Raw genomic sequence first — 11,926 nt, 5'->3', positions numbered from 1 at the left:
CTTCAAACACACCAACACTCAATTTTGTTGTTGTTGTTGTTGTTGTTGTTGTTGTTGCTGTTGTTTTTGTCATAACATTGTGGATATTGGAGCGCAGGGGAATTTCTAATGCAAAAGAGCCCACAGGTAAAGAGCCACATCACAGAACAACACTGTTTCTAAAGTCTATCTAGTTGCCATTGACTACATTCTAGCTCTCCTAGAGAAATAAATAACCATGGCTAATCTTGTGCCAGGGAAGAATAATCTAGGGTTCTATGACTTGACTCCAGAGAAGAATTCAGTAAGAATCCACTTAAATCCTCATTTTTGACAAGTCGTTCCAGAGATATTGAGGAGAACAGCCCTCTCACCACTTTCCAGCTGTTAAGAGAGCAACTAAAAAAGCCCACCTTCATTGGTTCTTTGTCAGTCTTTTTGGGGTGAGATGAGCATATGACGTACAGCAGTGCAAGGGGTTTCCTCTTGGATATAGAAGGGTCATTTTGAACCAAGCCATTTGTCACTTTTCAGAAGCCACTGGTATAACTCGAGGCAGCATAATCTTTCAAGTTAATTGCCTGTTACACTTGTGTGTGAAACAGTGTACATGTAACTCAATGAAATGTATTCTTATTAAAGGTCTCCAGTGAAGCCAAACTATTCCTGGTAGATTTGGTTGTGGATGTTGTCATTAGAACTGATCACAGTCTACTACCTTGGATCAATGGATCTGTGGGTCAGTTCATTTACCCCCCCCCCCCCCCCTATTGCCTGTGCCACCACAAATTGATATGAAAGTTAGAGTGGCAGTGTCTCAGCATTGCTTGGCAACCATTCTGATAGAGGAAATATATTTCATGCCTAACAACAGCCCTGAGTTGTTTTGAAATCCCTGGAACCTACAGCTTCTTAGGGCATATTGCTTAAAAATATGATCTACAAATATATTGTTAGCAGGTTTTTGAATGACAGTTTCTGTGTGCAAAAATACTTCTACATTTGGTGTTCCTTTTCTATACGCTTCCTTTCCAGTGGTAGAAGAGATGAGCAGAGGTGAACGCATGGGACCATTAGTGGTCTCTTTAAGCTGTCGTATCTCTCCCTGAAGGATGGGATGTCTTCATCACCTTGCCACCCCATGTTCTCCCGCTATTCCTTGTTGACCTTTGAACTTTGGCAGCAGAGGTCTCTAATGGGATTTGTGTCTGTGGGCTTCTTGTGATATCCATTATACAGAATCGTTACATTGATTCTATGTGTGTGTGTGTGTGTGTGTGTGTGTGTGTGTGTGTGTGTGTGTGTGTTTACATTTACATAGCTCACCCATAAACATGAAATATGTAGGCTACTGTATGGCTTGCCCATTACTGATGCATGGATCCAGCATCACCAAGATGTACACAATCCATCAACACCCCCATCTGTGGACATACTCACAGATCTCACCTAAACGTGTTCTTTGAGCATATGCATTAAAAAAGCAGCATGGAAATGAATGTACAAAACCCCCCCAACAACATATGTAGTACTACCTGCAGTATCACACATAGCCTACTCTTCACAACACCTTCACCCTCCCCCCACCCACCCACCCACACACACACAAACACACACACACACACACTCACACACACACACACACACACACACACACACCCACCCACCCACACACACACACACACACACACACACACACACACACACACACCCCGTAACGCTCCAAATGAGCTCTAAGATCCAAGGCAGTGTTTGTGTTTAATATGACAGTGATGAGGTGAGTGGGCTCCATGCTAATTACATTGCTAGCGCCAGCAGCTGCAGCTGTCAGGGCCCGGCGCGTCTCAGCGAGGTTTTCTCCGCCGCTCGCTCGCTCGTCTGTCCGTCTGTCTGAGAGGCGTCTCCTCTCCGCTAAAGCATGAACTGTGCGTTGGTGAGGGGTGGGGGACTCGCTGCTTACACTTCAAACATCTGTTTACCTGTCCACAGCCTCCGTTGGAATGCGTCTGTTTGTTTGCGTGTCTGTGATTCACGCCGTGTTTAATGACATGTACGGATTTGATGTACGGATGGAAGTAGCTAGAAAAAAAAGAATAGAAAAGAAAGAACACAGTATAGTTGGCCAAGTGAAGCAGGAAAGAATGGAATGTGACTTGTGAAAAGGCCAATAAGTAACGTAAATTATAGCGTGCTGTACAGGATTATACAGCATGGACATTTCTTCCTGCACTTATTGAATGTCAAAACTTCCTCCCATCACTCTCTGTGTTGAACGTTGAAGTGCCACAGTGGTCCAGGCGGAAGTGAAAGGCAGGTGATATTTCTGTACTTTGTAATTGGGTGTACCTGGGCAGCCTGCCAATCAGATATGGAGAAGTCTTTTTTTTTTCTCTCGAAAAAGCCGGCTGCCGCCGACAGCCGAGTGGGAAGTTGTGAATATGCAACAGCGTGAGTCACAACTCTGTGAATAGTGACGGTTGGCCGAGTGCCGGGGGAAGAGAGTTGACAGACTGCCCTCTGGTCTAGTCTCTCTCTTCATTTCTCTCTCTCTCTCTCTCTCCTCATTTCTCTCTCTCTCTCTCCTCATTTCTCTCTCTTTCTCTCTCCATTTCTCTCACTCTCTCCTCATCTCTCTCTCTCTGTCAATTGGCTTTTTATGGAAGGCCCGAAGGCGATTGCACCACGGTCATTTCATCACTTAAAGTGGCAACAATTTCTGGGCCTCTCTTATTCATGAAAGCCGTCTCGGTCTGAGTGCTCGTGTGTGTGTGGGCAGCTGTGCACTTTCAAAGCCTAACCTCCTTTTGCTTGATCTGCTGCCCAAACACCAAGCTTATTCTCAAAGGAGCACTGTTTTGCTAATTAACTGAGGGAGTATATCATGCACTCAATTAGCTAATCGATAAAACTCTGACTGATTTGCTGCCCCAAGACACGTACAAGAGGAGGAAGGTTTAATCATCCGTTGGATTCCTCAGTGTCTCGAGTCGATTGACTCCATAGCCTGTGATGTGGCAGCATAACACCTGCCCTTGAATAGAAATTGCCCAATTGCCAAGCTCTCTATCCTGAGAGTAATTCTCTTGTCAGTAAAGTGGAATGCGTTTTCACATTGCTGTCATCACACTCATCTACGAGTTTCTATCCACTAGTTTCTACTCGTTGATGTGGATTATTACGATCACTTTTTCCAGATTTCCCTCAATGATTGACCACCTCTCTCATGGCCAGCTCCCGCTTTCCATTTGTGTTCCCTTCCGTGTGACCCCTGAGTCTGAATGTCCACCCCTCCGTGGCTGCTGGTATATCATTTCCTACATCAAAAATGTGGTGTAGTGACCACTGATGTGGTCAGTCACTGACAGACGGTAGCAATGGCAACATTCAGCTCAACGAGGTTGTGAAGTTACAAGAGCTAAGGTAAATGTAATGGAGCCAAATAGTATCATGTGTGACGTGTAATGGCTCATCAGGAAGTGGAGAGGATGCTCAGATGTGGTGCACCAAATTTCATTCCTAGATCAGATCCCTTCTTTTGAACACAAGACACTATTCCCACAGATGGTGCATGCTGTATGGAGCCACACTGTATTGTGCTGGCTCCCACTTGGCTAATGTCCAATCCTGGATTACCCGTCTGGAGAACGTGAAGCAGAACGTGTTAAAGCTCCATTACTTTTCACTTTGTAACAGATTTGAAGATACATAAAATGGATGTAGGCTTTAAAGACTTTAAAACCACAAGATTCTTGAATACTGCACCCTTGGCTTTCACATAAAGCCCAAGTTATTTTAAGTAACAAATGGTTTAAAGGTATGTTTTTTTACATCACCTAGCAAGCCAAATAAAACATTCCAAACAGTCGCAAACAGTGATATTTGGATATGTGATTTTGTTCTCATTCAAAGGCGCTTTCCCTGTTGCACTATTACTGCACTGGGCTGGTCCCTGAGAGGCCAGTGTGAGAAGGGCTGAATAAACAGCCATTAAATGGAGGAAATGAGCAGCACTACTGCAGTCTGGACGCTGCCTTCACACTCCTCCGTCTTAGACCTAACTAAAGCCGTCCTCTTGGAGCCGGAGCAGTGTCTACCAAGGGCCTGCCCTAATTGCAGCGTAATCACGGTTCTGATTTTTTCTTTTTTAGAACACCCTCTGTTATCGGAGATCTGTGATTTTAGTCCAGTAGAAGTAGTTTATGCAAAGTGCGTTGTTTTAACAAGCTGGGTGAAAAGTTGATTAAGTTTGGAAGAATCAGATTGTGGAAAGTAATCCTGCTGAAATTCACATGAAGGGTCATGATGAAGGCCCTGATTGTCTGTTGGTTAGTTATCTATTTGTAAATGATCTATTTGTTCATTTTGTACGATAAGCAGGATCCTTACTTTCAGGGTTTTGAAAACCTTGTCATTTAGAAATTGTTATATACAGTACATGTAATGCTCTAGTTTGTGATCTTTGTTTTGCTATAGACTGTATATATATTCCGTACTGTTCTATGTCCTTTTGTTTAGAATGAGCACAGTACTGTTCCAAATTTTGCATGTTTAGCAAGGAGAAGAAAAACATGGCACTATGAATCCTATCCAAGCCTGCTCCAGCCGACCCCATCTGTGTGTTAGTTGGGGCTCTTTTTTGGCGAGCACAGAGCCTGTCCTTGTGTAACGTCTCCCCTTCAGCAGCGCTCCCTGAACGGCAAATTTAGACCGCTAATTGCACTCGCTGCCCAGGTTTCCCGCCGCTCGGCAGAAGTTGAAGCCTGGAATTAAAACTGTCTCATTTTCTCCTCCACATTTCCAGAGTCACCGGAGGAGAACTGTTCGAGGACATCGTCGCCAGAGAGTACTATAGCGAAGCAGACGCCAGGTCAGTGCTGTGCACACAAACACATCAGCCCCACAGGCCAGAACTCACATTCGGATTATTCTGGTCCAGATTCAGATTCAGATTCAAAGTTGCTTTAAATTAGCTTTTTGGATAAAATGTTAGAGTGTTAAAATGTTAGAGCTAGTGTTAAAAATGACAGATTAATATCAAAAGGACAGTAATGAAAAGTCTTCCTGTTCAATTGATGAATTATGGCTAATAAGTTGTGTTGTAATGTGTGTGGTGTTGACTTTAATGCATTTAATGCCCCATTAAGTTATTTTCGAGGATCCACATATTTTTACATTTCAGTGTGTTTCTTATATTTTCCAGTCTTGTTGCTTACTGTGTTTGACTTGTGCTCCCTTCGCTTTTTATCGACTTCTAATGTCTGTTATAGTTTCAATTTATTTTGTTTCTATCGTCTGTTTCATCATACTTCTGGGGGACAGTGTCAAACATTTCTCAATATTTGATTGGCTATTGCCCATATCCAATAAGGACATTCAAGGTCACTTCTCCTCACGCTTCTTCAGGCTGGAAATTCTTAAAGTTACTACCGGAAGCTATTGATATACAAAAACATTATTCCCCAGAAATAAAAGAATAAAAAAGCTTCAAAAAGTAAAGAAAAACACTTGCATATGACTGAAAAAGCTGATTTAACATTCTAGCTGGGGTTTATGTTGTTTTTGTCTTTTTATATACCTGTCTTGTTTTTGTTTTCTGTCTTGCGGCTGGAACTCCCTCTCTCTCCCTCTCTCTCTCTCTCTCTCATTCTCACTTTCATTCTCACTTTCACTCTCACTCTTACTCTCACTCTCTCTCCTTCTCTCTTTTCTCTCTCTCTCTCTGTCTCTCTCTCTCTCTCTCTCTCTCTCTCTGTCTCTCTTTTGTCTGCGTCTGGCCTTGTTTCTCCACAGTCACTGCATACAGCAGATTCTAGAAAGTGTAAATCATTGTCACCAAAATGGCATAGTACACAGAGACCTGAAGGTTAGTACGTGCACCAGGGCCGACATGTCAACATGTGGCTAGCCACATCTGGACAAAACAATTAACAACCGAGCATCCCCCCTACACCACACCCCCCCCTTGCCCGCCCGCCCGACCTTCCACCTTCCCTCCTTGCCTCCCTGTCATGGCGATTCACTTACCCTTGACCTCTGACTTGATACCAAGCACCCACCCAAGAGCTACTAGTGCCCCCCCCCGCCGCCACCCAATCTAGGCAGGGGGATGAGGCATGATGCGGGTCCTGGAGAGTTGATGGATGCATATAACCTGACTCACAATCCCCAGCAAATCCCCAGGAGCCAGGGCCACGTGCATGCAGCATCTCTCCTGAGTAGTGGCTCCCTGAACCTGCTGTGCTGCCTGCTCTAGGGGGGTGCGGCGCTCACGGGGGGGGGGGGGGGTCGGGGAGGTGGTGCGGTGGGGTGACCGACTGGACAGGGCTGGAGTGGACGGTGGGTAGACAGAGCACCACCCCTCCCTCCACCTCCATCCTCGCTCTCCACTGCCTCGTCCCTCCCCCGGCCCCCGCTGGTCTGCTGAGCCCCCCATAGGCGGGCGCACAGGAGCCTGCAGAGTAAACACCACTTCTGTTTTGGGCCCCAGGGGAGAGGAGAAGAGAGGAGAGGAGAGGAGAGGAGAGTGCCATTCCTGGGGGACTCTACAGCAGCCGGGGTCGATGGTGAGGTGGCACAGGAACCACAGCTCCCAGTGGATTAAGCTTACTCTACAACAACACTAAACAACAACACTAAACAATGTGCTAATGCTGTAAGAGCAGCCATTTAAAAGGCATACTCCTTTTTGTGGCGATATAATATAGTGTATGCATTTTCCAATGTGTACTAAATTGAGGCTAAATTGATAACCCATCTGCAGCGTTTAGCATAGATTCTCTATAGGATTCTCTATAGAATAGGGATCGGTCTTTTTCTCTGATGGCCACCATCATCACCACTGCCAGGCTGCTGTCCCCCCAGCGGAGCGCTCCCTCTCTCCCTCTCTCTCCCTCTCTCTCCTGGGTCTCAATAAGCGTGCACAGACAGTGAGTGTGAGCTTGTCACTAACCCACGCCCCCTGCTGTTTGCATGCAGTCATTGCATTCAGCAGATCCTAGAGGCCGTGCTCCACTGCCACCAGATGGGCGTGGTCCATCGCGACCTGAAGGTGAGTAGAGACACTGGGGACCAAACCAACGATCTTCATCCCTCTTCCTCTTCCTCCTCTCCTGCTCTCTGTATCAACTTCTCTCTTCTACAACTCTCTTCTCATCTACCAATGTTCCTTGTGTAACTCTGAGCTGTAGAACGAAGTAAGACTAGGGGGCAGTCTACAGCTCTTGTTTAGCTTCAAAGGTCGACTTATTGATTTATTGACTGATGGACTCCCCTGATTTGGGAGCACACTGACGAGATTCCTGTGCACACTTTCGTTTTACAACTGATCGTGTTTATTTAATTCGGCAGTAAAAGGCTGAAGACTGAAATGTTAAAGACCCCAGCTCCCCTCCACTCCGACATGCGTTTGTGATGTGAGCGTGGCCATTTTTTGTCCATTGGACTGTGAAGGTAAAACTTTGTTTAGCTGTGCTGGGGAAATGAAGCAGAGCTCCAACAAAGAGCTGTTGACGGACCCTGAACGATCAAAGAATTCTTAGAAATAGATAAGAAGAGAAATAGCATGACGACCTCGTCGACTTTCTCCTGAAACCGGCCGTTATCATGGCTAGGTAACTCACAGCATTTAAAACTGAGTGTGTGCTGACGTTGTGCACATTCCCTGAGAAGATATATTTAGTTCTTTTATGATATTAGTCTATCAGACTATTTCAACATGTCATTTCTGACAGTCTCAAAGGTGTTCACCTGCATAAATCTAGCCTAAATGTGCCTTATCAAATCCTTTTTATGATAACGCTTAATGTCCAAAATCATTTAGAGGGTTTCAAGATAGACTCGTCATTACTGTGTTGAGCAGTCAAGCGGTTGCCGCGGGCGAGGAGAGCAGCGAGGCTCTCATTTGCCAATCAAATGAGGCAGGTGCAGCCCATAGCTCTGTTTCAGCGCTCCTATAATGAACCCCCGGGTTTGCATACTCACCGCCTCAGCCTCTGGTCATTGGTTCAGACTCCTCAGTTGCCATGTCGACACACACACACACACACACACACACACACACACACACACACACACACACACACACACACACACACACAGATGCACATGTAGAACATGCATAACAAAACAAACGTGGGTTAAAATGGCCAGTACATGAAAGGAGAGGCCCCTTGGAAGCTTCATTTGAGATTTGTGTGCGTCACTGATCATCTGTGACTAAGAGATGGCGGAAGAGTCCGTGCATACATGCACACATGCACAAACAGACACAGACCTACACACTTTGGATTGCAAGACACACGTATTTCATCCATTTTCAATGCAGCCATAATTGGATATCATCATAAACCAGAGAACATATGAATAGCACCATCATCAACCTAAATGAAATGCAAGAGTATCATTACATTCCTCTCTGTCTTTATTAGCTTGTTTTACCACCTCATTCCTTCAGAGTGCTCCTAGCTCTGTTTCACTCTCATCCTCTCCTCTTCTCATCCTCTCCTCTTCTCACCCTCTCCTCTCTCACGGCCCTTTCTCTACTCCACTACTCTTGTCCAGTGATGCCCCCCCCCCCCCCCCCAAGCAAATCCACTGCAGCTGTTTGGTTTTAGGAGTAGTTTGTAGTCGTGATTTCTTTCAAATGACTGATGTCACGCTGATCCAGAGGCTAAATTTTTAGGAGGGAGAGAGAGATACAGAGAGAGAGAGAGAGAGAGAGAGAGAATGAGTATGTGAGTGAGTGAGTGAGTGAGTGAGTGGGTGAGTGAGTGAGAGAAAGTGTAGGTATGTGTGTGAGTGAGAGAGAGGATGATAAAGCTTGATTGATTGCATTGGTTGTCCACCCAGGGTAATTACTTTATATAGCCCACAGAATGTGATTTAATTATGCTGACAGTTAACCTTGACAACTGAATGTAAATTCTGCTAATGTTTAATGACGGTGTAAGGCAAGGCAAGACAAGTGAGCGTAAATCCTGTTCATGTCTAATGACAGTGCAAGGCAATGCAAGGCAAGGCAAGGCAAGTGAGTTTACAAATATCCAGCTTGTGTTGTTTAGAAGAAACCACAGAGTCTTAAATCTCTGTCCAAGTACTGCTGCAGACAATTAGGCACCATAAGCATATCATTATTGTACTTTTGGTGACAGTAAAGATTTACAGGTGGTGTTGGGAAAGAGGAGTGTTGTGTGAACAGGTTGCTACTCAAGAAAGGGCATATGTTGACATACAGTAGATGCAGCGGAAGAGAAAAACAAGGCTGTAGGAATGTGGCATGGCAGCTTTGTAGAGGGGACGAGGATTACTCATGTCTTGTCCCTGTCGTGTTCTGACATGTTTTCCCTGTAAAAAATGTCTGGAATGATTTGAAAAGGGCATATGGTTGATCATGTCATGCAGATCCAGTGCTGAGAATTGGAGGGACATCTGGCTGGTAGAAGCTGTTCTCTCATCAGGTGTTTTTTTTAGTTGAAGGGTTTTTTTTGTCTAGAACTTGCCTGCTTTGGCCTATTGTGGTTTTGATTGGACTATTAGTTATTTGTTGCACTCGTTAGTGCAAGTGTTATTTAGAGTTGGCCCTCTATTCTGTGATGCTCTGTCATTATCAGTCTTTAAATCCACTGTTATATTTCTCAGGGTAGTATCTTGTTTCTGTTCTCTTTCTTTCTTTCTTTCTTTCTTTCTTTCTTTCTTTCTGTCTTTCCTTCAATCTTTCCTACTCCCCCCTCCTCTGTGTCTCTATATTTAACTTCACAGTTGCTACACTTCTTTTCTTCTTTCTCTCTCCCTTATAAATCAAAGCTTCAGTTGGAAAATAAGTGTGTGGGAGGCAAGCGATGTGTCGCCGGGCGCACTGCCGTAACATAATAAAGAGCTCTGTTTTGCGGGGACGGGGATGTGGGGGTTGGCACGGGTGGTAGGGGGTTGTGTTGCTGGGCGAGGGATTGGGGGTTGGTGGATGCACTGGCATTGGCTGCATGGCAACGGCTCCTGGCACACTCTTCCCCCCATAGCATGTTAGCCCTCTGAACTGCACGCATTGCAATTTGAATGCCCTACTAACTGCACTGTGAACAATCGGTCACCGTAGGGGGATATTCACTGAGGGCCTCTGGGAAGACGGTCACGCTGTTTGTTGTGGTAATACTCAGTTTAATTTGCACAGGCTTTATTTCAAAACCCTGCTCGCTCTGTCCATGGCACATTTGTGAAGGCGCACAACGACTGCCTTGCCATAAGCACAATCTTGCATTTTTCTTACATGGATTGCTTCATCGGGGTTTTGCAGTAAATCTATGGGTTATTCTCAGTATTATTGACATTTATGAGATATATAAACCATGCACTCTTTAAATACACCCCTGTGACCTCTTTATCATGTAGTGTGCCTTGCTGTTCCCTGACAGCCATAGTGTAACAAAATTGTGCAAATTACCCTGTTTTTAACACTGCAAACACGCACTGATATATCTGTATTTGTCACATGTCTAAAGAGGACTCCTTAGTGTATTTTCCAGTTTACACAGCTCTTCATTAACAACAGAGCAGTAGTTCCTTTTTGCATAGGCTACGTCTGACTTATTTTATTGCATAGAGAGTCTTTAGATATCAGCAAATACAGATGTATTTACCCAGAATCCTCCTGGTCTCTTTCAAAGCCTCAAGGAGAGGTTATGCACAAGTCTCTCTTAGTCGAAGATAACAATGCCATTCTACATGTTGTCATTACTTCAAATTGGTTGGTTCATTGGCTTTCCCTGAGATGTTTTGAAGTAGTTAAACCAGACTGTGCCTAACCTTGGAGCTTGTAGTGACACAACCTACACCGTGTACTCTCTGTCTAAACACTGTTAAATGAATAGCACAATTCTTCTAAATGTGATTAAATGCAACAGTGAACATCAATGTGGTATGATACAATGTGATTTCACAAATAATTTCACAGCCAGTCACACAGATATGTATAGCACAGTGGCAGAGCAGACTTATTGGCAGGGCAGTTTTATTGTGGCACAACTTCATGTAAAGCCTCCTGTCTCCTCTTTCTGGCGGCGCAGCCAGAGAATCTCCTCCTGGCCAGCAAGCTGAAGGGTGCCGCTGTGAAGCTGGCGGATTTCGGCCTGGCCATCGAGGTGCAGGGGGATCAGCAGGCATGGTTCGGTAAGTCTCCTTGCCCAGTCGCCCAGTCTCCTAGTCAACTTGTTGAGCAAAACAACTGATGAATGGATTTGTTAGTACTCCCTCCATGGCATGCCTTTCATTATGATGGCGAGACCCATAACAACTGGGCTTCAATGGCTCTCAATGTGGGGCTGGAGGGGAAAAAAAGAACTGATGATAGGATTCAGCACACTATCAGGTGCACCGTGGCAAGGTATCTGACGCTGTACTCTCCGTAGTCTAGGTGGAATTGAAGGAATAATTATGATAATTCTCTGTGGTCCTGGTCACCTGTGGGCCATTTTTTTGTTCTCTCCTCCTTTTTGCGCTCCAGCACCCAGACAAAGAGTTTGTGTGCCTGCGGTCAGGACAGAACCAACTGGTTATTTTAGAATTAGGCTGCATCCCTGCCAAAAAGAAGACACGCGTAATTTCCCTCAGGAGGGATTTTGGGGCCAATCTTTTTTTTTTTTTAAAGATTGCTTTAATCGCATATGGTGATTCACAGCTTCAGACTTGCCTGTCAGTTCATTTGCGCAGATTTCCCATTGCTCTCCTAATTCAAGCCATTGCAGTTCGTCTTGATTCTGGCTTTAGGGCGACTGTAGGGTTCCTTAGCTTTTAGCAGGGAAAGAGCTATTGTTAGCCTGTTGTGATGAGGACAAATGAGACCAGCATGACTGCGTTTCTTTAGGTCTTTTTTGAAGTGGTTGAGTAAAGGCTCTCTATATTACAATAGATTATATTTCATTGTTATTTGTCATTTAGCTTATCTAGAGTGACGTAC

General features: G+C 44.9%; 1 protein-coding gene across 6 annotated transcripts in view; it reads left to right on the top strand.

Moving 5' to 3' along the window:
• Positions 1 to 11,926, top strand: part of LOC134060353 (calcium/calmodulin-dependent protein kinase type II delta 1 chain) — a 98,336-nt gene that overhangs the window by 40,439 nt on the left and 45,971 nt on the right. For 4 of the 6 annotated variants that reach the window (XM_062517035.1, XM_062517038.1, XM_062517036.1 and 1 more), the window contains exons 5-7: positions 4,781 to 4,846; positions 6,955 to 7,027; positions 11,037 to 11,139. In XM_062517035.1, the coding sequence (XP_062373019.1) occupies positions 4,781 to 4,846; positions 6,955 to 7,027; positions 11,037 to 11,139 (242 nt within the window). Of the gene's footprint in view, positions 1 to 4,780; positions 4,847 to 5,769; positions 5,843 to 6,954; positions 7,028 to 11,036; positions 11,140 to 11,926 lie in introns of all 6 variants that reach the window. The other 2 variants (XM_062517033.1, XM_062517037.1) reach the window with 1 other exon arrangement.

Source organism: Sardina pilchardus, chromosome 16, assembly GCF_963854185.1.
Source record: "Sardina pilchardus chromosome 16, fSarPil1.1, whole genome shotgun sequence".
NCBI lineage: Eukaryota > Metazoa > Chordata > Actinopteri > Clupeiformes > Clupeidae > Sardina > Sardina pilchardus.
Note: the sequence above shows the minus strand (reverse complement) of the source record. Positions and strands in the feature narration are given on the sequence as shown.